The sequence below is a fragment of the Pelobates fuscus genome, chromosome 8 (genome assembly GCF_036172605.1).
Source record: "Pelobates fuscus isolate aPelFus1 chromosome 8, aPelFus1.pri, whole genome shotgun sequence".
NCBI lineage: Eukaryota > Metazoa > Chordata > Amphibia > Anura > Pelobatidae > Pelobates > Pelobates fuscus.
This window is the reverse complement of record NC_086324.1, coordinates 24316121-24344068: the sequence shown is the minus strand read 5'-3', so window position 1 is coordinate 24344068 and position 27948 is coordinate 24316121. Positions and strand designations below refer to the sequence as shown.

Sequence of the window (27948 nt, the reverse complement as noted above, 5' to 3'; positions counted from 1 at the left end):
CTGCTTGTCGGATGCTCGTTTGCTTTTGTGATGGGACATGGTTTAGGGAGTCCCCAACTCCGTGATTTTTCGTTGATTCGGGTCTTGTAAAGTTGTGTGAGGGCCTAAAAAGCCGCGGAGCTAGCAGACCATGCAACTGCTCGCGTTCAGATCCAGGCCACGCCCCCGTGCCTATATCATTCTAATGAATTTATACATTTACTATCGGTGCCTATATCATTCTAATGAATTTATACATTTACTATCGGTGCCTATATCATTCTAATGAATTTATACATTTACTATCGGTGCCTATATCATTCTAATGAATTTATACATTTACTATCGGTGCCTATATCATTCTAATGAATTTATACATTTACTATCGGTGCCTATACCATTCTAATGAATTTATACATTTACTATCGGTGCCTATATCATTCTAATGAATTTATACATTTACTATCGGTGCCTATATCATTCTAATGAATTTATACATTTACTATCGGTGCCTATATCATTCTAATGAATTTATACATTTACTATCGGTGCCTATATCATTCTAATGAATTTATACATTTACTATCGGTGCGGTGCCTATACCATTCTAATGAATTTATACATTTACTATCGGTGCCTATATCATTCTAATGAATTTATACATTTACTATCGGTGCAGTGCCTATATCATTCTAATGAATTTATACATTTACTATCGGTGCCTATATCATTCTAATGAATTTATACATTTACTATCGGTGCCTATATCATTCTAATGAATTTATACATTTACTATCGGTGCCTATACCATTCTAATGAATTTATACATTTACTATCGGTGCCTGTATGATTCCAAGTGTTACTTCACATTTGTATGCCCGTGTGATCTGTCATTATAACGCTCAGTTGAAGACCACTGAAGATGTTGCCTGTGTATCATATGTTAAACAGAAATATGTAGTTGGGAATTAATAATAATAATAAAAAAATAATAAGTTTAGTAAATAAACTCAGGAAGGTTGAGTGTTTTAGAAATGTCTCCAAACCCTGAAGATGGCATTATTCTCCGTTAATACCTGCTACACCATTAAGTATTTTTTTTTTTTTAACATTAACTTTTTTTTTTTTTTTTTTTGCCAACTCAAATCTGAGACTCGAGACTGTCTGAGGTTGGTTGGATTTATACTAAATCGGCTCCCCTCCTGCTATTGATATGTCAGCAGGGTTTCTGTCTCGTCAGCTACTCCTTCCATAATAACGTTTTCAGGAGAGACCTGAACTAAAATGATGACAGCTGTTGCCTGGGCGCATGACTCCCACTAATCTCAAGCAGACTCAGACATATGTGTCCTTTCTCCTCCCTGAAATTATAGGCTACTAAACTGCGCAATGTCAGTCAAACCACACATTAAAATAATGGGCGTTACATGTAATGTTTGTGTGCATATGTGTGGATGAAGATTAAAAAAATATACCTTTTTATTATTACAGGGGATTATAAATTCCTGACACCCAACAATATTGCCCCGGATGGCCCCGGATGTTGTTGGCTTGCGCCATGTATTTGTAATTACTGATATTCATTTCAGAGATTCAGTGGATAGCTCCCATTTTTTTTGCTGGATTTCCTGGAGCATATTTGTATTAATGTTATCATTATTTTAACCTATAATAGAAACTCATCTGGTTTGAGTCAAATCATCTCATTGCTTGGCCGTGGTTCTTTTCAGACGTGCTGCTTAGAAGTCATTGAAGCTCAAACAGCAGAGGAAATGCAAATCATCCTCACACTGATGATGTACAGTGGCGTGATTGTGCAGCAGTACGTATGGCTCGTGGATTGACCACATGAAAGAAGTCATTTAGAGTCCAGATGAGCTGGAGCTGGGTTAACTTACAAAGTATGTGTGAGTTTCAAAGCTTGAAGACTACCATTCCAATTTAAAATATTTATAATAGAAAGTTTCCCCCACTTTTTTTTCCATTTTATTATCTCTCTCCAAAAAAAAACCAAAAAAAAAAACAACGTTACTCACTGTTTCTCTCTGTGTACACACGTGCATATATTTTTAATCATGCGTATGGGTCTGGCCAAGAGCTGGAGAGACAGTGGTAACATGATGTTTTTTCTTTCTCTCTGTTTGTTGTTACGGTACGGGAGAAGGACTGAATTAACGAATGTAGCTGAATATGGCTTCTTTAAAATGCATGATGTCTGTGTATTATATGTTTCACAGAAATATGTAGTGTGGTTATTTATTACAATATGTATGTGTTGTTATCACTGTAGTGAGAATTCAAGGTGAATTTCAAAATTAAGGTCAAAATGGAAAAATGATCCCAACGAGCTATGCTTTTAATTCAGCTACTCTGATCTTATATTTGAAATTGACTTTGAATTCTCGCTTTGCTAAAGAACCTTGCATATTTTAAAATCCTAAATGGCCAGGATGGTGATATTGTTTTGTGCAGTTATTCTACCTAATGAACGGTGATAATGCACGAGCAATCTCCATGCGGTATGCAGGCTCTGATTTCAGACAGAATTGCGACATGTATGAGCTTAGTGGAAGTCAGACTCCTGAGTGGCACCAGCTGTCATTTAAATGGCCACTTATCTCAGACAACACTTGGACATGTAGCCACTGTGCTGCACTATTGCTAAACACCTTCAATAGGTAAACCCCTACACTAACCCTAACCTAAAAATATTACGTAATGTAAACGATATATGTCGCCGAAACCTGTATTAGGGGAAATAATGCCATCTCAGGTTCTAGACACATTTATAAACCACTTGACGTTTTTTTCTCACAATACACAATTCACTGTAATGGTATATTTACTCTGTATTGTAAGCAGGGATATATTTGCTGCAGGGAGAATAAGGCTGTGGGTTAGGGTAGCAGTTAGGAGAGGGTACAAGTCTACACTTTTGTTGTTTTGTTTTTACATGTAGCAGATTATTTAGGTGCGACTGCTTCTCTGCTTGTCCTCTCCCTCCGCGGCATCTCTTGTGATTGGCTGCCTTACATGTGGTAGCTGTTCTCCTGTCCCAGCAACATATTGAATTAGTGGGGAATTAACCAACAGCACCGTCACCAAACCTCTGTAAAAATGTAAAAAAATCTCACCCTACCCCACAATCTTAAGTCACTCTGTAAAGCATTGTGCTGTGTACGCTTGGTATACCAGAAGTACAAGATTTTAAAAGCCTATCTAACGCTTCCAAGCTAGAATTTGGTGACAAAATGCTACAGTGAACGGTTTTATAGAATATTGCTAAAATGTTCGTGGCGTGCAGTTTGGGACGTCGCGCAGCTGGTAAGTCGTACTAATGCGGAACTTTCCAAATGAGATATGGTGCTTGTCACTAGTGACCTTTCTGGAACCATGAGAATTTTATTTGAAACCATACGCTGACTAGTTTGTAGAACATCAGTCATATTTGCCCACTACAATTCCGAAAGCATTCTCTCACATTTCTTGGGCTTTAATACAGCTAATGTATGTGGGAAAGTTGTATTGCATTGTGGGAGCATTATTTCCCCCATATTTAATTTTTTTTAAATTGAGGTTATCCATTGTTGTAAACTGCAGTGGTCCCACATAAAAAGTGGCCATTTTAAACCAATTTACTCTGAAGTTTTAGGTTCCCATAGTTGCTTTATCCCCCGAAGGTTTAATATATTTTCCGAAATTGTAAACATAAAATATTGTGGTCTTCGCTGAGGCAAAGTGTTCATTTAAACAAGTGCTGATGCAGGAGCTGTCAGGAATTATCATGCTCTCCTTATTTCTTCTCATTACTTAGGGTCTTTTCTGTGCAGAAAATGCCCCGTGGCTTTTAAACCTCACCTTGTTTCAATTGCTTAAATAGTGTCTTGAGGGGGGAAATTAATGTCCATGTCAAACACAATAACTACTGACATATATTTCTGTCACAAGTTACATTATAATAAACTTTTATATTTCAGCTTCCTTAGTGCTAGGTGTTAAATGAAAGAGTGTAATAGTTTCTAGTCCCTTGATATCATCCATTAGCTATGTCAACATCCCCTTTGTGGACATTCTGTGATAAGAAAAAAAACCTGGTATTGAGTGGCTACTACGCAGCCTTTATCTTAAAGAGAAAATCTTTAGTAATGACTGATCATCTTAACAGAAACAGGATCATTCATCTGATTCTTACCTGTACCCGGCAGTCAAGCTGGTTAGCATGTATTGTGCATTTTGTAAGCTTTAATTCATAAAATTGCAATGTGCACATTTTATTTTGCACATTTTAAAGCAAAGATATGGTTCTTTAAAGGGACACTGTAAGGTTAAAGATAAATATATACATTTTTATCTTTAATATGTTTATTTTTGCATTCATGTTATGCCCCCCCCCCCCCCCATATAGTTTAAAATTAGGGAATAAACCAAATGTTTATATATACCTGTAATCAAGCACGGTGAGGTTTTGTGTGGCTTGGGGCAAGTGCTGTTATGAGAAATTTTAAATGACGTTCTAATAACAATTTATAAAACTAAAATTCAACAAAACTAAACATTTATTGTAGTTTCATTACTGGGAGTGTTATTGCTGTGGAGCTCTGGTTTTCACTCAGACACACCAACAATATGGCGCTCATAGAAAAACAATAAAAGGACGTTAGGATAGTAAAGAGGGATTTGGGCCAAATATCTGCCCCTAATAAATTGGAAGGTATGAATGTGCAACTTTAAGAAGAAAGCGGTCAGCTAAGCTACAGATTTCATGAACGCTTCCTATATATATATAAGATATGTGCAGAACCACATTGAAAATAATGAGAGGACTAGGACTTGCTAAATGGAATCCACAATGTCCTGGTCTGGGGCAACCATGCTGAAGATAAGCATCAAGTGTTAAGATCTTTACAGATGAGTTTGTTTTTATTCTTTCATTTGTATATTTTTAAAAAGCATTCGGGAGTGATAAATACATAACACGAATGTTTCTCTTTTGTTTGTTCCTGAAATTCTAGGGTCCTTTTCACAAGCTCAGTGCTAAACCTGGCTGAACTGGTTGCCCTTCGCCCAGACCTTGGAAAGTTGCGAAAAATCCTTTACTTCCATGAAAACCAATTGGTGTATCCAGTTAGAAAAAGCCAAGAAAGAGATTTTCAGTACGGCTATAACCAAATTCTTTCTTGGTAGGTTTGATGTCTTTGTTTTCGATTTTACTTATTTTTTATTTTTATTTTTATTTTTTTTTATTTTTATTTAAAGAAACACTATAGGGTCAGGAGCACAAACATGTATTCCTGACTCTAAATATAGTAAAATCTTAACTTTGTTCCAGTCTGCTGGTGCTGGCTCTTCCCCTGATCTGCTTCTTTGGTTGACATCATTGGAAGTGACAATCTGAACCGATCACATTTCTTTCCCATAGGAATGGAGGCAAATCAGTGGCAGAGCCAGCCCTGACCAATCAGCATCTCCTCATAGAGATGAATTGAATCAGTGCATCTCTGAGGAAGGTTCAGTGTCTCGATGCAGCGGATGGAGACACTGAATGTCAGTGATGCACACTGTGCAGCACTGCCTCATGAATCTGCTCTAGTAGCCATCTGAGGAGTAGCCACTGGGGGTATTCCTAGGTTGTAATGTAAACTCTGCCTTTTTTTGAAGACCTTATTTACAGCAAAAAGCCTGCATTATTAACACTTATTGTACTCCCCAGAACAAATACAATAAGCTGTAGTTGTTCTGGCGACTATAGTGTCCCTTTTAAATTATTTATTTATGACAGGTGATATAAAATACAGTGTTTCAACATTGGTATACAGTATGACACATGAAATATCAAGACAATGTAATAAGAGCAATGCATTACCTTTTATTTTTGTTTTGTATTTGTTTTAGTATGTGAACCCTTTGGAATGATATGGATTTCGGCACAAATTGGTCATAAAATGTGATCTGATCATCATCTAAGTCACAACTATAGACAATCACAGTCTGCTTAAACTAAAAACACACAAAGAAGGAAATGTTGCCATGTTTTTATTGAACACACCATGTAAACATTCACAGTGCAGGTGGAAAAAGTATGGTAACCCTTGGATTTAATAACTGGTTGAACCTCCTTTGGCAGCAATAACTTCAACCAAACGTTTCCTGTAGTTGCAGATCAGACGTGCACAACGGTCAGGAGTAATTCTTGACCATTCCTCTTTACAGAACTGTTTCAGTTCAGCAATATTCTTGGGATGTCTGGTGTGAATCGCTTTCTTGAGGTCATGCCACAGCATCTCAATCGGGTTGAGGTCAGGACTCTGACTGGGCCACTTCAGAAGGCATATTTTCTTCTGTTTAAGCCATTCTGTTGTTGATTTACTTCTATGCTTTGGGTCATTGTCCTGTTGCAACACCCATCTTCTGTTGAGCTTCAGCTGGTAGAAAAATGGCCTTAAGTTCTCCTGCAAAATGTCTTGATAAACTTGGGAATTCATTTTTCCTTCGATGATAGCAATCCGTCCAGGCCCTGATGCAGCAAAGCAGCCCAAAACCATGATGCCCCCACCACCATACTCCACAGTTGGGATGAGGTTTTGATGTTGGTGTGCTGTGCCTCTTTTTTGCCACACACAGTGTTGTGTGTTTCTTCCAAACAACTCAACTTTGGTTTCATCTGTCCACAGAATATTTTGCCAGTACTGCTGTGGAACATCCAGGTGCTCTTGTGCAAACTGTAAACGTGCAGCAATGTTTTGTTTGGACAGCAGTGGCTTCCTCTGTGGTATCCTCCCATGAAATCCATTCTTGTTTAGTGTTTTACATATTGTAGATTCGCTAACAGGGATGTTAGCATTTGCCAGTGACTTTTGTAAGTCTTTAGCTGACACTTTAGGATTCTTCTTCACCTCATTGAGCAGTCTGCACTTTGCTCTTGCAGTCATCTTTACAGGACGGCCACTCCTAGGGAGAGTAGCAGCAGTGCTGAACTGTCTCCATTTATTGACAATTTGTCTTACCGTGGACTGATGAACAGCCAGGCTTTTGGAGATACATTTATAACCCTTTCCAGCTTTATGCAAGTCAACAATTCTTAATCGTAGGTCTTCTAAGAGCTCTTTTGTGCGAGGCATCATTCACATCAGGCAGTGCTTCTTGTGAAAAGCAAACCCAGAACTGGTGTGTGTTTTTTATAGGGCAGGGCAGCTGTAACCAACACCTCCAATCTCATCTCATTGATTGGACTCCAGTTGGCTGACATCTCACTCCAATTAGCTCTTGGAGATGTCATTAGTCTAGGGGTTCACATACTTTTTCCACCTGCACTGTGACTGTTTACATGGTGTGTTCAATAAAAACATGGCAACATTTCATTCTTTGTGTGTTATTAGTTTAAGCAGACTGTGATTGTCTATTGTTGTGACTTAGATGATGATCAGATCACATTTTATGACCAATTTGTGCAGAAATCCATATCATTCCAAAAGGTTCACATACTTTTTCTTGCAACTGTACATAACTTTGGTTCAACCTTTATGGCATTATTGCAATAGGTACCCCTAACCAATGGGGGCATTGGGGAGGAGTAGGGGAATAGGTTCACCTGTGCTCTTGATTGTATTATTATTATTATCGCCATTTTTATAGCGCCAACAGTTTCCGTAGCGCTTTACAATATTATGAGAGGGGTGGTTTAACTATGAATAGAACAATTACAAGAAAACTTACAGGAACGATAGGTTGAAGAGGACCTTGCTCAAACGAGCTTACAGTCTATAGGAGGTGGGGTATAAAACACATTAGGACAGGAAATAGCAATCAAATAAGGTGGGAGTGAGGCAGAGCTGGAGGAGACAGTAGAGTGCTGCCCTTTAGGAGAGAGCAAGAGACAGGTATGTGAGGTAGAGGTTACTCTGGGAGGCCATAAGCTTTCATAAAGAGATGGTTTTTAAGGCACTTCTTAAACGATTGAAGACTAGGGGAGAGTCTGATGGCGGTAGGCAGGCTATTCCATAGGAAGGGAGCCGCCCGCGAGAAGTCCTGCAAGCATGAGTTGGCCGTACTGGTGCGAGCAGCGGACAGGAGAAGGTCATAGAGCGGAGAGACCGAGAAGGGGCAAAACTATGGATCTGTGAAGAGGGGCTAGAATTTTTCAGTGCTTTATAGGTATGGGTTAGCACTTTGAATTGACTCCTATAGGATACAGGAAGCCAATGTAAGGACTGACAGAGGGGTAAGGTATGTGAGGGCCGACTAGATAGAATAATCATCCTGACAGCAGCATTCATTACAGACTGTAGCAGGCCAATGCGGCTTTTGGGAAGACAAATTAAGAGAGGGTTACAATAATCCATGCAAGAAATTACTAAAGTATGGACAAGCGTCTTGGTAGCATCTTGCGTAAGAAAGGGGCAGATGCGAGCTATGTTTTTAAGATGGAATCTGCAGGATTTGGCAACATACTGGTTGTAAGGCTCAAAGGTGAAGCCAGAATCAAGTTTGATGCCACGACAGCGCGCTTGCAAGGATGGACTTATGTGGATACCACTAATTTGAAGGGAGCGCGAAAGAGGAGGATCTGTATTAGGAGGAGGAAAGACCAGGAGCTGAGTTTTAGAGAGATTGAGTGCCAGAAAGCGGGAGGACATCCAGTCAGAGATGGAAGAAAGGCAAGCAGTGACACGTTGCAGGACGGCAGGGGAGATGTCCGGGGAGGAGAGAGATATCTGGGTGTCATCAGTGTACAGGTGGTAGTGGAATCCAAATGAGGTAAAACGTTTGCCAAGATAGGCAGTATAAAGAGAAAATAGAAGGGGACCAAGGACAGAGCCTTGGGGGACTCCAACTGAGACAGGACGAGGGGAAGAAGTATCATTAAAAAAGGAGACACTGAATGAGCGATGGGAGAGATAAGAGGAAAGGAAAACAATGAGAATACAGCGTCACAGAGACCGAGTAATTGAAGAGTTTGAAGAAGGAGAGCATAATCAACGGTGTCAAAGGCAGCAGAGAGGTCAAGAAGAATTGAGTGTTGGCCTTTGGATTTAGCTGTTATTAGGTCGTTAGTAACTTTGATAAGAGCAGTCTCAGTAGAGTGGAGAGGGCGGAAGCCAGATTGAAGAGGGTCAAGGAGAGAGTTGGAATTGAGAAAGTGAGACATACGGGTAAAGACAAGTCTTTTCAGAAGCTTTGAGGAAAAAGGGAGCATGGATATGGGAAGATAGTTAGAGGGGGGGGACATGGTTTTTTTCATGATAGGTACTACAGTGGCATGTTTAAGTCAGTAGGGACAACGTCAGAAGAGAGAGAGCAGTTGAAGGATGTGTGTTAAGGAAGGCACAATACAGGGGGAGAGAGATCTGATAAGGTGAGATGGGACAGAAGAATATGCACCTAGGTGCATGATAAAAAGCCCTGCCAGCCAAGGCATTCCCAGAGGTAACGTGCATATTTGGAAAGGAACGTTCAGGAGAACAAGAGAAAAGATTAACCTAAACAGAAGAAAGGATATAGGAACTAAAAGTAGAGCATGAGACCTATCAGAGGGCATGGTGTCAGACATTCCACAAAACGACATGAGTAATGTCCCTACTCCACCTAACCATAACCTCAGTCAGGTTCCCTCTAGAGTCCCCCAACTCCCATCTCAGGACAAACTAAGTCTGTTTCTGGATTCCATACGTGGGTAGAAGATGGAATGGCAGTCCCAGTGTCCTCGACTTTGAGTTAATTTTTATTATTTGGATTTTATTCATTAATGGCAAATGTGATGTATTTAATAAATATATACATGACTTGGGGACACATACTCTTGTTGTTTATTTGGGTAAATGTTTGCATCTTGACAGTGTTTTTTTTTTTTTTTTTGCCTTAGATTTATGTAAAACTATAACAGGTGAATTTCTTACAGAGTCAAATTTTGCATGTTTTGACAATAAAATTCACTATCCACTCGAATAAAATCCACGTGTCAGTCGAGAAGCTGTGACTTCCAGTCCTCTTCTGCCTTCCCAATCGGTGCTAGGTTTTGGACTTCTTGAACACCCAGGAGACAGACACTTCTGTGTCTCTAGGCAGGGAGAGGGATAATGCACACTTGCAGCACCCCTCTTCTTATGACAATATTACAGTTCTATGAGATCTATGTCATTACTGCAACCCACTCCTGCACATTTTGGGGGGTCGCACTGGTGACGTGGACCAATCAGAGTCCACGTCAGTATATAAATAAAGTTTTAGGCCCACATCATTGCCCTCTCATGGTTTCCTCTTGGTTCATCGTTCAATGCATTATAATATTCTCTGATTTTCCAGTACTTTGGCTTGTTATTTGACATTGCTGACTTCTGTAATCCTGACCTGGCTATTTATATTGTACTCCGGTATTTCTTTTATCTTGATCTTGGCTAGAATTTCTGTTTTCGCCATTTATCTGTATACACTAAACCCGGCCATTCTAAGGTCTGGTGATATGTTCTTTCCTGTCTTCCAGTCTCTGACCAATGACTTGTAAGTTGGGTAGTATATTCGTGACATTAGCCAATCAGCTAGTATTCAATCCATAGTGACTAGAACATACATTGATTTATCCATTATAAGGGCAATAAATGCAAAAATAGACGGTTAATTGGAAAATATATTTAAAGATCCATGCATTGCTTTTTGTTTAATAAACTGAATACATGTTGAAACAATTGTCTGTTAATCACAGTTTTGCGACCCTTAGCTCCACAAACTATATAACGAATGCGGGCTTTGCTTGTAAAGAACTTTCTTTAACTTTTATTAAGCTTTGTGCTCTTCTAATATATCCCACCCTAAAAATTCACTTCTCTCCACTCTCTCGCGCACACAGACTGTGATTGCTTGAGTGGGTGCAAAATAGAAAATTAGAGGTCAGTTTCCTTTATCTTGTATAATGAAGTGAAAGGGAGCAATTTGATAAATTCTGAAATAAAAGACATTTCCTTTGCTCCATTACACTCAATGAAGCATAGAAACATCCGCTTAGCAGTTATAGCATTGTATGGAGTTAACTAATGTGTTAGACCTTTAGGAGGGACATAGCTACATTTTCACAAACTGCTTAACTATCAATCAGAGAAAACACATCTACGCACAAAGGCTCATTTGGACACTCAGTAGGATATCTCCTGTATGTGATTGAATATGTCACAAACTACTCATGTCACAATACAAGCAATGTAACATAGAACTCACTGATCCTTTCAGAAGAGGTTTATTTGCCCTTAACCATTAGTTATAAAACAATACTATGTCTCAGAATCTGAAATGAATCCCGAATGGTTTGTAGATCTGAATATGATCTACTATGCTGTTTTATAACCTGTAAGTGCATGAAAGCATGTTACACCTTAATGATGCACACAAAAAAAGAAAAACATACAAGTCTCTTAAATTTCAAAAGGGGGGGGGGGGGAACTCCAGACACAGAATATTCCAAGTCTTTCCCAATAGAGTCAACAGCCTTTAATTTTTACAAGGCCAATTAACTACATACCATTGATTTGGGTTATGGTAAGACCTATTCTGTTAAGTCAGAACACCTGATTGACTCCCCATTTAAATAAGAAACACAATTGATGTAGATGTTTCAAAACTCTGAATAACACAACAGATTTTACCAGGTTTTTTTTTTTCTTATTTTTTTTTTTTTACTTCGGATTTTGTAACAACTTATATACATCTTCATATAAATTGTCTAGCTTTTTTTTTTTTTTTTTTTTTTTTTTTTTTGTTACGAAAGTGTTTCAAATTATTCTTCAGTTCCAAGATGGCAGTCTCCACGCTGATGAGCTATCCAATCCCCGACTGGAAATTGTAGCTAAACTTACTGAAGTGTGGTTAAATGAATGTAATATTAATATTTTGGGGAAAATGTTTGCAACAGATTTAGATAAAATACTCTTTTTTTCAGGACAGTGCCACTTTAAGATATACTGCCCATAAACATTTCATTGGGTTACAAACATACGTTATAATTTTAAATTACAATTTTCAGTGCTCTTGGTTTATTTTTCATTAGACCTTTTCTTTTTTTCTATTTTTCAAGGAATACATTTTAGCAAATTGGACACAGGTATAATGCCTTTAAATCCCTCCTAGACAGGAAATTAGGTAATAGGTTGTTTTGTAATGTACTGAACATCTGTTGTGCTAATGCCGGTGATGTTTTGTGTTCCCGTACGTATCTTACAGTATGTAAGGAGTTACGTTCTCCTGGTTTGTATTATCCTGGGGCAAATCATTGTCTGCTCCCAGCTACTACGCATTACATTATAAGACCTTCATATCAGGATTCCGGAAACGGACAGCCATGTTTTATTATTTAGGGTAACAAGACACATGACAATATGAAAGCATTATCATTAGTACTACATAAGGGAGTTTTAAGACTTTGAAGTAACAATCTCCATACATTTGTATTATGTTTTCATTTGTCATGCATCACTAGTGTACATAATTTGATTTATAGAAACCCCAAAAGTGTCTGACACCATTTACAGCACAGAGATTGTCCAAAGTGATAAAACGCCATATGGATATGAACTTCAAGTTTGTTTGTTTTTTTTGTATTATATCCCAGAAAGGTGAGCAAGAGTTTCAAAGGAACTTTATATTCCTTTGGAATTCTTTATTAATAATCAGGTCTTGTTGTTTTTTCGGTTCCCTGTGTACCGCGTATAGATTTAAATATATAAATCAGGCATACCTACCCGGAGAGGTCATATATTGACAGTCCTATGCTTTTGTATGTTCTTCAGTCAAAAAGATTTACTGATTGTATCATATATATATATATATATATATATATAAAGTCTTGTGATAATGCAAAAGAATACAAAGGGAAACTTGCAGAAGGTTCAGTAGAATAAACAAAATCCTGAAATCCTGGAATCCCAGCAGTGGCTGAGTGACAGGCAACAGAGGGTTGTAGTCAATGGAGTATATTCAAAGCTTGTGCTTGTCACCAATGGGGTACCTCAGGGATCTGTACTTGGACCCATTCTCTTTAATATTTTTATTAGTGATATTGCAGAAGGTCTTGATGGTAAGGTATGTCTTTTTGCTGAAGATACTAAGATATGTAACAGGGTTGATGTTCCAGGAGGGATAAGCCAAATGGCTAATGATTTAGGTAAATGAGAAAAATGGTCAGAGTTGTGGCAACTGACATTTAATGTGGGTAAGTGCAAGATAATGCATCTTGGACGTAAAAACCCAAGGGTACAGAATATTTGATAGAGTCCTAACCTCAACACCTGAGGAAAGGGATTTAGGGGTGATTATTTCTGAGGACTTAAAGGTAGGCAGACAATGTAATAGAGCAGCAGGAAATGCTAGCAGAATGCTTGGTTGTATAGGGAGAGGTATCAGCAGTAGAAAGAGGGAAGTGCTCATGCCATTGTACAGAACACTGGTGAGACCTCACTTGGAGTATTGTACACAGTACTGGAGACCGTATCTTCAGAAGGATATTGATACCTTAGAGAGAGTTCAAAGAAGGGCTACTAAACTGGTTCATGGATTATAGGATAAAACTTACCAGGAAAGGTTAAAGGAACTTAACATGTATAGCTTGGAGGAAAGACGAGACAGGGGGGATTTGATAGAAACATTTAAATACATAAAGGGAATCAATACAGTAAAGGAAAAGACTATATTTAAAAAAAGAAAAACTACCACAACAAGAGGACATAGTCTTAAATTAGAGGGACAAAGGTTTAAAAATAATATCAGGAATTATTACTTTACTGAGAGGGTCGTGGACTTTTAACTTTACCAACTTTACCAAGTGAATGCATTTAAGGTGATGCATTAGAACATAAAGTGAAGTCTTTTTTTTTCGTATACCTGCAAAGTACTTTGATAACAATACCTGATAAAGTGTGTACAGTTTATTACTTGGCTAATTGTTATTGACTTAAAAATATAAACAAGCAGAGCCCAAGGATTTGGTATTGAGGCTTACAATCTAGGCGCACTGAAGCGGAACTGCGGAGGAAGCTGTTTAATAATAGAGCAATTAGGCAAGGAGTGTAACGTTATATGTATATTTGTTACTAGCGCAATTAAAAAACGAAAATACAATGTGTAATCAATATTTAATTAGGCAGAAATAAATAACACAAAAATGAGTTAAGGGATTATCTTTGAAGACTACGGTTTTAATGGAAGGTAAACTGTGATGGATTTACAATTTTGCTAAATAATGTGTATGGTCTAAATTGTGCAGGTTTTTTTATTTTTCTATAATTCAATATTTTGTGAATATACCACTTGGTAAAAAAAAAAAAAATATTGGTGAACATTGATGACACAAGCTGATGGTCACATAATATATAATTAAAATAACAAGACATGGTACGGGTTGGCATTAACAGTGACTGTCTTTTCAGTTTAGTTGCTGATACTGTGGTTTTCAACTCCACCTTCAACATGGAGTCATTCCTGAAATCTATGGGCACATTTTTGAAGATGATTCCTGATCATCGTCCCAAGGATCTAGAAGCAGCCATCAGACCAAAATGTAGAGTCATTTACTTTCCCATCAGATTTCCAGATGTAACTCAGTAAGTCACTGTTTGCTAAAATATTGTTTTGTCAAAATAGAAAGAACTGTGATTTTTTTTTTCTTCTTAAATTATAAAAGCAATGACCAGAGCGAACATATTTCTTTGCGAACATATTTACCATAAACCTCCTATAAAAAAAAGGAAAGATAGAAACAACAACAAAGCAAATCAGTCTATGATGAAATAGTAACCTGTACTCAGTCATCTGAACCCAGGGTAACCATTTAATGCAACTCTTTAACATGGCTTCCTAAATGCTGATGTGTGTAGAACTGGACTGGACTTGTGTGTAGAACTGGACTTCTCGCAAGTTTGCGAGAAGTCAAACTGATAGAGAATGTCACATTACTATTTTTAATAATATTGACATAAATAATGGGTTTTAAAGCCAGAAAGTGAAGCCCTCTTCTTTTTGTATTCCCTTCTCACTTTCTATTTATTTTAATATGTCCTTAAAGCTGCACTGTCACGGCCGAATCCCGTTTTTCTGCCCCTAAGCCCCCCATATTACCTATTTTTTATCTTTTTTTTCTGCCCAGACCTAGGTCCTGAGTGCTGCCATGTTTGTGAGGGTAGATGAAGTCCGTGTAGGACACGTCATCTGCCCACACTAGATAGCGCTGTAAGACTCCCGCACATGCCCAGTTAAACACTTGTTTAACTCTTTGTTCGCTCTTTTGGTTTATTACAAGGAGGGAGCTACCGGCTCGCAGCTCCCTCATTGTAATATGTAAAAATAGAAGAGGCAGGGAGCAGTGCTCCCTGCTACTTCCTAAGCCCCCTATGTCCTCTCTCACTCTATGTGGGTCAATATTACCCCAATAATAGCATAAGGGAGATTCAAATCTCCCAAATGTCCCTACTCGCTATGCCGCGAGAAGGGTGTGTCTACTAAAAAAAAGCCCCCTAGTGTCCCCCCTCTCGAGCCCCCACCCGTGCTATGCGAGTGGGGGGCTATTAAACTAAAGGGGGGACCTACTGTCCTTCCCTCGGGGCCCTAAATGAAAATGGGGAAGGACCTATTGTCCCCTCCCCGGCCCCCACCCATGAGCGTCAGGTGGGGGTCCTAAATGAAAATAGGGGGGAGCTATTGTCCTCCACCCCAGCCCCCACCCATGAGCAGCGGGTGAGGGCCCTAAATGAAAATGGAGGGGGGACCTATTGTCCTCCACCCCAGCCCCCACCCATGATCAGCGGGTGAGGGCCCTAAATGAAAATGGGGTGGGGAGCCTATTGTCATCACCCCTGGCCCTCACCCATATGTGGCGGGTGGAGGCCCTGAATGAAAATGGGGACGACGACCTATTGTCCTCCACCCCGGCCCCCACCCATTATCAGCGGGTGGGGGCCCTAAATGAAAATGGGGGGGACCTATTGTCCTCCACCCCAGCCCCCACCCATATGCAGCGGGTGGAGGCCCGAAATAAAAATGGATGGGGGACCTATTGCCCCCCCCCCCCGGCCACCACCTATGAACGGCAGGTGGGGACCCTAAATAAAAACGGGGGGGTCCTATTGTCCTCCCACCCATGAGCGGCGGGTGGGTGCCCTAAGTGAAAATGGGGGGGAGACCTATTGTCCCCCCCGGGCCCTACACATGAGCGGCGAATGGGGGGAGGAGGGGACCAGTTTGTCTCTGTAACTTAGGATTTGTCTAAGCATGCTCTGAAGCAGTTGAAAGAGGGAGTTTGAAAACATAACCTCTGCATGAAGAGATTTCCATATTTTATTGTAGAGATCCCTTTCTGATGCTGTAGGTGAAATCTATTTTCTCCAAGTTCAATTATACAACCTCCTGTCCTTTGTAAAGAGGATGTAAGCAGCAATTATAGCTCTCCTCAAAAGCCTAACTTTTAAGCTATGATTTCTCAAATAAATTGTACATTAAGCACTCATTCTCTTCCTACAAATACTCTTTAAATGCTATGATTACATTGGAAATAAGTAATTAGCAATTTTCCGTAATTAATAATTGGCCTCTGTGTACACTCTAGCAGATATATTTCTGTGGTACACTTTTGATTATTTTCCCAATAATTAAATAATGAGCAATGTATTCTAGTTTTCATTATTTTTCTGGCCGATATAGTGATGTTAATTTTTGGGCTGGTAACATTCTATTTTCTTAAAACTGTTCTATGAGTGTTTTTTTCTTGTCATTTGTTCTTATCATCTTGTCGAGAAAACAGAAGGACACATGGCTGCTATCAGAAAGAATCGTATGTTTATCTCAATAGCATAGAAAACATTCATAAAATTATGTGAAAAATCAACTCTTTACTGCCTTAACAGCAGAATGTCATTGATGTACCTTATCCTTGATAGGATGTGGTCAGAGTTTGTCGATAACTCCATTGCAAACATTATGTTAAATGCAATTTATCTGAAGTGTGCACATGAACCCCCCGCTGCTATGCCTTTCATTTATCAATGCTGTTTGTGGTTATAAGCAAACCCGTTTTCTTTTATACCTAACTGTATAGTTACTGTGTCTTTTGATGAATACAACCATATGTTGACTTACTGTAGAAGCGTAGTTGATGCAGATTACTAAATTTGCAAAGTTCTTACATATTTGGTGTTTATTTTTGTAAATTTAGATATGGAAACTGAGTAGTCTCTTTCAGTATTTCTACCCACTCTGCTCTACACATTAAGATTGAAAGTATTAGCCTGCAATGCATGATGTTTTGCGAGAAGCACTCTGTTGAAGTGATAACCGACAGGTGCACCCCTACCTGTCACAGGTGCCTAATTCCAGGGCCCTAGGATTCTCCAAATGCGAGAGTGTAGCACTGGAACATAGACAATTATGCACTATGGCTGTATTTGACACCATGACACCTGAGATTGTAAGAGACAACAATTGCAGGAATGTGGATATTTTATGTGTGCGCTGCAATATTTTGTTTTACTTATATGTGTGTGTCTGTGTCAATTTTCAAGCTTTGTTCGTAAAAGAAACACTATAGGGTTAGGAATTAAATTTGTGTATTCTTCACCCTATAGTGTTAAACATGCAGTTTAGGCCCCTTGCCTCTGCTTTTCCCTCTTAAAAAGTATTAAAACGCACTTTAAATCCAGTGGCGTGAAGGTCCCCTGCCCCCTGCCTCCTTGGCTGACATAATCAGTATTGATAATCTCAACCAATCACAATGCTTTCCCACAGGAAAAGGCAGTGTTTACATGACAAAGTCTGCAGGGACTGACTATACTCAGCAGAGCAACTACACTAAGCTGTAGTTGTCCTGGTGACTATAGTGTCCCTTTAAGTCCAGGAAAGCAAGACGTTTTATAAGAAATACGCTATTGAAGACAGGAAAGACAAAAGAGACGAACAGTCAGTTTTGAAACATAGTCTGACCTGAGATGCATGTATATGGCTGAAATAACATGTCATATGGGTAGGGCTTTTTTTTTTTTGTTTTTTTTAACTTAAATTAAAAACAAATATTTTTCCTTTAAAACTTGCTGGAAGTATTTTTGCATTAAAGCATAGTTTTGAGGAAGCAGTTGTCCCTTTAACTTGCATCTTGATCAGCATAGACTACTATCTGAACAGGGTTAAAAGGACCAAACCTCATAAACACGTCGTGGAAATAGACTACAACTTTGTTGATTTAACTGAGCAGTTGTAGCAAAATCACAAAATAGAAAGTGAGCATAACTATAGCACATTCTATCATTACATCTTTCATGGCTTTTTCATCTAATCAGTAATCGTGGGTTATTTACTAAACCGGAACTTGTGGATAATTGATAAAGGAATTTCACATTTTTACCTAAAATACCGAAGTTGCAGAATATTTCCAGTTCAACTATTTTGTTCTAAAATGTCAAATTATTTTATAGTTTGATATAATTCACAGTTTAGTAAATATCCCTTCTGTATTTTGGCAAGTTTCTGACTTATTCTGGAATGAATTAACTGAATGACATCCTAATTATCTTGCATTTGATTTTCCTAATCATTTAGCCCAACTTGGAATATATTGATAGCTCCTGCGTTCATTTTGCTAACGGATGGCGCTGATGGTCTAAAAGCCAGCTGGGTGGAAATGAAGAGAAAGGTTAAGAATTACTTTGCCCAAACTAAGATTTATAAAGCAAGCTCTTAGCCCACAGTGTTTTTTGAGTTATTTTCAAATGGTAATTTGCTTTATCCAAACCAAACGCATATAGTGTAAGTAAGTGATTATTTGCATGACTGACAATCATTTCACAGCCTGAAGTCTTTTTTAAAATGCATAATTTTGCAGAGATGCAAAATAAAATAATAATAAAATAAAAAAATCTCAAGGCTAAAAAAATTTAGGTGATTTATTTGCTGCTAAGTATAACCTCTAATTATATTTCTACAACTTTTAACTCTTCTAATTCTTGAAACTGATCTGTATTTTAAAGAGGAATTATCACTAAAATACTTGAATATTTATCAGTCTTATAATAGAAAAAAAACGAATTCCTATATTTTTTGGGTTTACAATTAATTATAGCATTTTCACCAGAAAACTAAAAAAATATTAATTTATTAATTAGCATGGTTCATATTAGACACATTTTTATTTAATCTGGCTGTAAGTGGCACTTTATAATTTCAATATTTAAATTGATTTATTTTTCTATTCCCTACAATATCTGAGCTGAAAAAGTAGTGTTTGCACATCCCGTATATTTAGTTTTTGACCTTAAAAGTGAATAGCAAGACAGTATCTATATCCACCATCAATGAGATTCTTACTGTTATGGTAATTTAATTCTTCCTCCCTCCCCTCGTTTTATTTTTTATTTTTTTTTGTCTTCACTTATCAGTCTAGAGAATTCACAAGACTTGAAGCAGATAAACTGCCATGCCACAAATGAAACATATTTAGATAAGGCAGGTAGTGGGAGCGCTGAGAGATTGATGCATTGTGATGCAGCGGAAAATCTTACACAGAAAATGCTTTTGTTGATATGGCAACAAAACTTGAGAAGAGCGTTTTGGGAGCCTGTACAAGTGTGCTGTTCAGTATGAATGACGGGTGTAAATTGCCTCGTATCATACCTCTCATCCGCATCTATTCTTTTCCCGTAGAATAGAACTATAATATCACTGCATACATCCTCCTGATATGTGCAGAATTAGATTGAATATTTAATGCGCGCCAAAAATAGTTTTAGCGATTGATCTATTACTTTACAATGCGCCCTTTTAAATTTTTTAGATCCTTGAGCATTGTACAACCACAAACCGTGTTTCCTCCATGATATTTTTTTTATGAACGGTCCTAAAGTAATGGAAAACCCGTGTTAAAGTAACACAAAAAAAAAAAAGGTAGAAAAAGGAGCAAAGTATATTCTTCACTTTATAAAGACGTGGCCGTAGAATTGTGAAAACTGGTATGGCTAGCCACTTTCCAGCCAAACTATTCTTAGACAACGAAATAGAGAAGGAAACACTTCTGCTTCTCATATGCACTTCTTCTAAATTTTTATAATGTCTAGCAGTTTAGTATTATTGAAAAGCTTTCAGTACTTTGCCGAATAAATGTGGCACTCAACTGTTTACAAGTATGCACTTGAAACGACATTAAACGTTTCTCTACAAAAGGGGGAGTTGATCGTCTTGAAGGCCAAACTTAAGTGTTCTAATTAAATCCATTCTTAATTTCCATCTGTCTTTATTGTTTTCGGTTGACGTGTAATTTAGAGGGGGAAAAAAAAATCTTTTGTAAATATGAAAATGTGCACGTAAAATTTACCTAGATCTGGGACATTTCCCCCTTTTTTTTTTTTTCTGCTCATCTATAATAAAATGTAAAATTTACATGTTAGTGGAATTACAGTTTCTGCTGTTAAATAGCCACATAAACGTGTAAAGTTGTGGAACAAATTCTGTGGAATAAATTTGCTCTGTCATTTCACGGAGTACAAAATTAAAACCCCTTAATGTATCCGCTTTTTATTTTAGTTCCGGTATTGAAGTGTTGAGCACACAATTGCCCCACTTTCTAAAAATAAATAAAATATCTGTTTAGGGGCGGGGCCGGACTGTGGAGCTGAAAGGAAGCCATCTCATGCAGCTCCAGTCCTAAGCCTGAATAAACACTGATTTTCTACCCACAAACTGACTATTAACCCTTCAAAATAAGATATCTGAATAGAGTAACCTGCCAGCATCACAAAGAGGCCAACCGGCGGCTGCAGATCTTACAAAAGTGAGGAAGCTGAAAACTTGGGCCTACATGATGGCATGAACCTGAGGCCTATTGCTGTGCCTGGAAGCACTCTACACATGCTCAGTGAACGAGCATGGTATGAAAGCGCCTGTCTCTCCTAACGTGCAAGAGGCGACCGGAGAGAACACGCTGCGGCCCTGCACACCCCCCAGGACCGGGGGGGTCATCCCGGTCACCTGTTAGATTGTTTAAATTGTTTCCTGTTTTGAAGATGCAAGTTTTCAAATACAGGCTTGCGGTTACCAGCCTGCAATTGTGGGACGTTGGATGCAGCTCTGCCAGTATGTACTCAGCCACTACAGGGGAGACAAGACATACATTGTGGAGCCCCCTACTTGCCTTGTCACGGAACGGATTAAACGACTCCTAACACACTCACCCAGGAGTCCGCCCAGAAATCACTCAGGAGTGCCGAGAGGACTGCCGACATGCAGTGGCATCATGGCTACCGGACTGTCTCGGGTCGGACAGGAGTGACCTCCATCTCTAGGAGATCCGGAGACCTGGAGAATGTTGCTTCCCGTTGCTGCGAGCCCGGCCGGGCTGGTCTGTGGGGGGCTGCGGTGGACCGGTGGCCGCGGGGCCGCATGGACTAAGCTTAGGAGCAGTGGCCGGCGATGGAGGGGGCCCACGGAGGCACCCTGTCTTACTCATTGAGACTCCACCGGGACAATGGAGGTGCAGAGGCCGCCCAGTTAGTGGACTCTAAGAGAGGGGGGTCTCATGGACTGGGGGTACCTCGAGTGCTCGCTATACTGAGAAGCTCATGGGGGGGCTTTACCCGGAGCCGGTTGTTAATGTATATGTTGGCACCCTTGGGTGCCTGATGTTGATGCACTGGGCAGGGCCCCACAGAGGCTTCCTACTACACCTTACATGTGACACACTCAGGCAGGGATAGCTCCCACCTAAAGCAGGAAGTTATTTTTACTTACTTTTATTTCCTTAATTACTTACTTGTGGTTTTTTATTTTATTGTATTAATATAACCTGGCCGCACGTGCTTGGACCAAGATCCCTGGGGTTCACAAGAGGACCTAACCGGGGATCTTCACGTAGGGCCCTATCCCACAGGCACCTCCACAACCCCGAGGGCATCCTTCCCATCTTTTTTATTTCCCCTTCTCTTATACTATCACATCATTATTACCTGGAGCGCTAGAGGGAGTTATACTTGGTACAAACTTAATATGGAGCCTGGGCTATGGCTACATAAGCCTAACAGTAGAATGGAGTAGGCCATACGCCATAGTTAATGACATCGTTTTTGCCACAAGATAAATCATAAGAACCCAGGGACTCCCAGGTGGCGATAAACAGAAGAGCTGCTTCTTCTTCGCTGCATTCTTCTTCCCGCACGTTAAGGCACAACGTTCATAATTGTAACCCTGTAAATTGATTTAGTTTTTTTGGAATATACCCTTTACAATTGCAGAAAAACACACAGGAAATAGGATAGAGCAAAGGAAAATGAACAATCAGACATACATAAGCGAAACACTGTGGGCTGACACTCGCCTTTAAAGGTTAACCTGAAAACTCACATAGCTCATACAACTTGAATAGCAGGTGGGCCTAATGCACAGTTGCAACCATGCAATTTTCCTACATACTTCCCCATACCGACTATTAGTTATCTTTATAAGACATGTGCTACTAAGCCTGCTGTACTTATATTAGTATTAATTTAAATACTTAAAGTTAGCACTGATAGACTTACATATATAATATACTCATTACTCTTAAGTTCATTAAGCACATCTTCATAAAAAATGACCACTTATTTTGTAATATCTGTCGGCAATGTCACAGCATGTCATATTACATTCGCACCCTTTATTATAAACTCCTGTATACAGATATGGCACCTGTAGTACACTTCATGGACGCGTTGGTTTCCAGACTTGTAATTATATTATTGCTATCACGACTGACTTCACTGCACTGTAATGCTGCAATATTATTGTACAACAGCTAATATCGAAACAAGCCCACTGCTTATGTATGCAAAATGATGAGAATAAAAGCCTATCTTGAAAAAATATATATATATCTATTTAATAAAGGCACCCTCCGGGTTGGATGTAGCCCCATGTCAATGCATTTATTGATAATAAATGAAAACATGTGTGCAATAAAATCAATTTGAAATTATTAAAAAAAATCAGAAGCCTCTGCTCACCTTTGCTAAATCTTTACCCCTGCCGAAGGTTTTCTTTTGTTTCCAAACATTCTGCCCAAAAAGGACTGAACCTGGTCACCACTTTAAGTCTTTTTATTACAGAAAAACGTGTGTGATGCTTGTATGCTCTACATTATGGGGTGTGCATTCTCACTGCTGTAATCTTTTCGCTGGAGTTGGTTTCTTTGGTGGAGCAAGATGAACACTACAGTCCGTGCCAACATATACAACATTTTGCATCTCCAGCCAATTTCTAGCTTAGCTGAAGCCAATGCTACGTTGAGTCATTCGAAAGCAAAGCAACTGCCCCGTTTCACGAAAGGCCTATGAAAGTGGAGAAAGAGAGCCTGCAGCAACAAAAATTATTCTGGCTTACGTTTTTGCCAAAACTAAAGAGCAATGCACAGAACATCCTCCCACTACCCAATAAAAGTCAAGGCAGCACACCGGAAAGGCGAGAGCAAAGCATATGCTGTAATCGAAATATATATATATATATTTTTTTTTTTTACAGCACGGCAACTAAGTAAGCTTTAGAGCTGCAGCTAAAATATGTTTAATGGGCTAAAATTGTGCTGAATGCATGTAATTTAGGAGTGGAAAGCCAATGGGTACCGCAAATAAACAGGTTTAATAAAAGGGTAGTAGATACCAGCTCCAGCCTTCCAGTGCAGGTGCTAAAGATGAACTACATAGTAAAAGAATTAAGAAAATTCTCGGGATGTGCAAATAATGAAAATCAAATTTGAGATGCATTGTGCAAAGTAGATGGTTCTTATCTGCTGCACTGGAAGTTCAAGCACGATAATATCTAAATGTTGTGTTGATATTGTTTAAAAGCAGTTTTAAGATGGTATTATAATTTCTACTAGCCTGATTTTCATGGATTTGTGCATATTACACGTCTTTGACAGTTTTCACTCGCATGTGCTGAACCCCGTTTTCCTAATTATTTTCTAATTTAGCCCCTTAAGGACAAGTGGTATATCAACATTCCAGAGAAAGTCGTGAAGAATCGGTGATATGCTGAAACATTATTGCAAATATGAGAGTACAACATTAAAACCCCTAAATGAGTGCTGACATCACAAGGAAAAATATAATCCTGATTGTTTTAACTTTCAAGCAAATACTAAAAACTAATTTCCTGTCTCGGAGGCTAACTCTAAGTCTTCCCTGTGTGAGGCTCCAAATGCAATCGTTCAAAACATTGTTCCGCTGTACACCACTCGTACACTACTTCTTTTAATTTGCACTGCCTGGGTAGGTCCGCCTCTGAAGACTGCTGGCAATTGTGTGGGGAGAGGCAGGGATGTATTAGCCGCGAGGCAAACAAGGCATTTGCCTTGGGTGGCATTTTCCAGGGGGCGGCAAAAAAAGCCGCCCCCATATGCCCAGGGCAAATGTCTTGTTAGCCTTGCGGCTAACTGACATGCTGGGCGGGCGGGCGGCTGGCTGGCGAGGGAGCACTTCCTCTGAGCGGTCTGCTAAGCTCCCTCGCGCGCCGCAGAGTGAGGCTGGGAGCCGGAATATGATGTCATATTCCGGCTCCGCCTCCCAGCCTCACTCTGCGGCGCGCGAGGGAGCTTAGCAGACCGTTTAGAGGAAGTGCTCCCTCGCCAGCCGCCCGCCCAGCAGTCCGACCCACAGCCCCACTAGACCCCAGGGAGATAGAGAACCCCCCCCCCCCCAGCATTCCCAAAGGTAAGGAGGCTGGGGGGGGTAAATTAAAAAATAAATTTAAAAAATTGTTAATGTGAGTGAGTGTGTGTGTATGTTAGTGTGAGTGTGTCTGTTAGTGAGTGTGTCTGTTAGTGTGTGTGTGTGTGTGTGTGTGTGTCTGAGTGTGTGTCTGTTAGTAAGTGAGTGTGTAAGTGAGTGTGTGTCTGTTAGTGTGTGTGTGTGTCAGTGAGTGTGTCTGTTAGTGTGTGTGTCAGCTAATGTATGCGTATCTGTCAGTGAATGTGTGTGTGTGTGTATTTAGAAGGCGGGGTGGGGGGAAGGATTGGGTGGGGGGGGGGGGGAATGCATGAGCACAAAACTAGGATACACCACTGGGGAGAGGAAGTGCTTATGTGCATGTGTATTGGACCTGCCCTTGTATGGTTGGTTTTTGGACAGAGGTGTGTTCATTGGTTTCAACCATCTTAAATTCACAATTCCCCCTGGACCCATGTGCATTTCTAGTGGCGCTGATGGTAGTTGCGCTAATTAACTCTACAGAAACAGAGGCTCTTTAACATGCTCACTCTCGAGCTCTCTGTCACTCTTGGTTCAAGTAATCCTTAAAACTAAAGACACATTTAATAGGTAGGTTTACAGCACAGGTGCGAAATACCCTTTCCACATTCTATGACAACTTAGTTTTTATCACTTATACTTCATGATAATTTAATATATTTATTGTGCCAGAGACACTTGTTTGTTAATCGCAATACATACACTGATGTCTCTCTAACTACTATTGTGCTCTGCAGTCTGATCTTAATTAAAGAACTAAAAAAAAAAAAGACCCCTAACCATCCCAGAATTTCTCGGGATGTGCTCACTTTCAGAGTTAGTGTCACTTTTTGTGCCTTCACCTCAAACACAGTGATCATGAGTGGGGGCTGTCTTGGATATGAGTACATACACAGCTCTCTCTCTATCTCTCTATCATATGTTCTCCCAAGCCCCTTCTCGCCTTTAAAATGTATGTGTCCCATTCATCACTGTAATATACAGTGGCCACTGGAGGCTGTAAGCCTCTCTGTTACTCACTGCTATTGTGAGTGAGCATGAGGGTTGTGGTGCTATACGGTACTTTGCTCTTAACTAATGCAGTTATCAAGGAGCCTTAGAAATTAAACACAAGTTTAGTGTCCGTAATTCTGAATGAGAGGCTTGAGGTCATGCATGGACCCTGCTCTGAAATTCAAGTAAACATTTAAAGACAAAAATGCCAAGATATTTTTTTTTTTTTTTTTAACCAAATTTTTTTGGGGGGCAGACGGTGAGAAAAAAAATGTAAGCTATTCCTGGGGTTTTGTATTAAAATCATCAGGTTCCTGTAGAGTCATTTTAAGCTGTCATATCAGTTGCATGAGCTTAGTTTTATCATATATCTCATTAAAATACCACTCATTAAAAAGATAACACTTAAAAATAATAGGTATTCATATTTTATTCTGAATATTCTTAAAATATAATGCAAAGTACAATAAATGTATCCTCAAGTTTTTTAGAGAAAAAAAAAATGTTTCATGCTTTAATAGAAGCCAAGGCTGCTTCTATATTTCAGTATTCACTTTCCTGATAATTACAGTTTCAAAGTATAAGTTCTTTGGAATTTTAAATTACTTATTTTTGTACATTTCTAAACAAAGCCAAGCCACTGGAAAATTGGGTGGACATAGATATTTTTGGTTTACATTTGTGAAAAATGCCCGGTGAGATGCGGATTTCTGCCGATGGTTCAAAATCTATTTTTAGTTTGTTTTCCAATTCATTTTCTTGTTCACAAAATATACTGATTTTACGGTGTCCAGCGAGCACACGGGGAACTTATTGCATTAACCCCTTAAGGACCAAACTTCTGGACTAAAAGGGAATCATGACATGTCAGACATGTCATGTGTCCTTAAGGGGTTAAAGAGAACAAAGGAATACATAATTATTGCAGCTATGTTTGGTTGATAGAATTTAAACGGGTCGTAAAACAAGTTATGGTTTGATTTACCACCAAAGGATCTTGTGTTCATACTGCAATGATGCTCAAATACTTACTGCCCTGTATCCTCTCACATGCTGTCCAGTCAGTAGTAAACAATAAAATAAGAGCTTTTTCTTAGAACGTCCACTGTATCTTTTTGACTGAATGTGGCAATCCCTCCAACTTCAATAACTGGAGGACATTTTTTGGCAATTGCTATGAATACTATCCTTATGATGGCTTGGTTTGGCAGGTACTCCCAGCTACCCCAATGCAATCGCTATTACAGTTCGTTTAGAAATCGCTCCCAATACTTTGATAATTAAGGTGGGTTACATTTCTAACTGTAAGTACCATATACATTTTTTTTTTCACTTCCAACTGTGCAGCGCTAGAAAATATGTTATATGTGCTATATATAAATATAATAATACATTTGATAATGTTTGTTTGTGATGTACACCTGGCTTTTGAGGCACTGTTTTACAATATCTTTAAATGTATCCCAGTCTCTCTTCATGGTGGCTCAGTCCTCCATTCTATGCCTTCCAAATTCCTGTGACCCGTCCTATTTCAGACTGTACACCACACGGGTGTTTACTCTGCTGTGCAATATCTCCCAGAAAGCAGAGTTGGACCATTGACATTTATATCCATGAGACAGCAACAATGACTATACGTGGAGAGACCCATATGGCAGATGAGAAGGTTGGATGTCAGCAAACATTCCCCCTTTCCAAGTGCTCCTCTCTCATTGTAGACCCACATTCTGTCTTCGGAACCCCCTCTTCATCAAGTCCTGCTTTTCCTCTCCCATCAGACACGGAATGTTTTCTAGTTCTAATTGTATTACTCCCAATGGGGGCAAATATCCAACTGGTACCAAAGATGGATGTGTCCATAGAACCTCTGCCAGGAGCTGGAACAAAAGAGGTTTATTTGTATTTCATGAGAATTTGGCTAACACACTGAATGTGCAATAGTGTGGCTTGTTTTTTTCTCCTAATACTTCATACTTCTTAGAAGTAACCTGTCTAATGCTGGAGTATGTAAATGGTTCATTTTTTGTTGTTTTCTTAAGATTTAGTACAACTTTTTCTATACTTTCAGCATTATTGTTGTTTTAAAAAAAATAACAGTTTAGTACGTCGTTATTTAGGCTGCTGAGAAATCAACTGGTGACTGGTGTTTTTCTTACCCAAATGGGGTGTCACATGAGGAGTTTGTTTTCTTATATTTACATTCTTAATCTTGTGGTAAGTGTAATGACCAATCTTAAACTGTGTTTGTGTA

The 27948-nt window shown here is 39.2% G+C and overlaps 1 protein-coding gene across 3 annotated transcripts in view; it reads left to right on the top strand.

The window, feature by feature from the left end:
• Positions 1 to 27948, top strand: part of GTDC1 (glycosyltransferase like domain containing 1) — a 203938-nt gene that overhangs the window by 38086 nt on the left and 137904 nt on the right. For all 3 annotated transcript variants that reach the window (XM_063429377.1, XM_063429380.1, XM_063429379.1), the window contains exons 3-4: positions 4992 to 5159; positions 14385 to 14558. In XM_063429377.1, coding sequence (XP_063285447.1) covers positions 4992 to 5159; positions 14385 to 14558 — 342 coding nt within the window. The remainder of the gene's footprint in view (positions 1 to 4991; positions 5160 to 14384; positions 14559 to 27948) is intronic.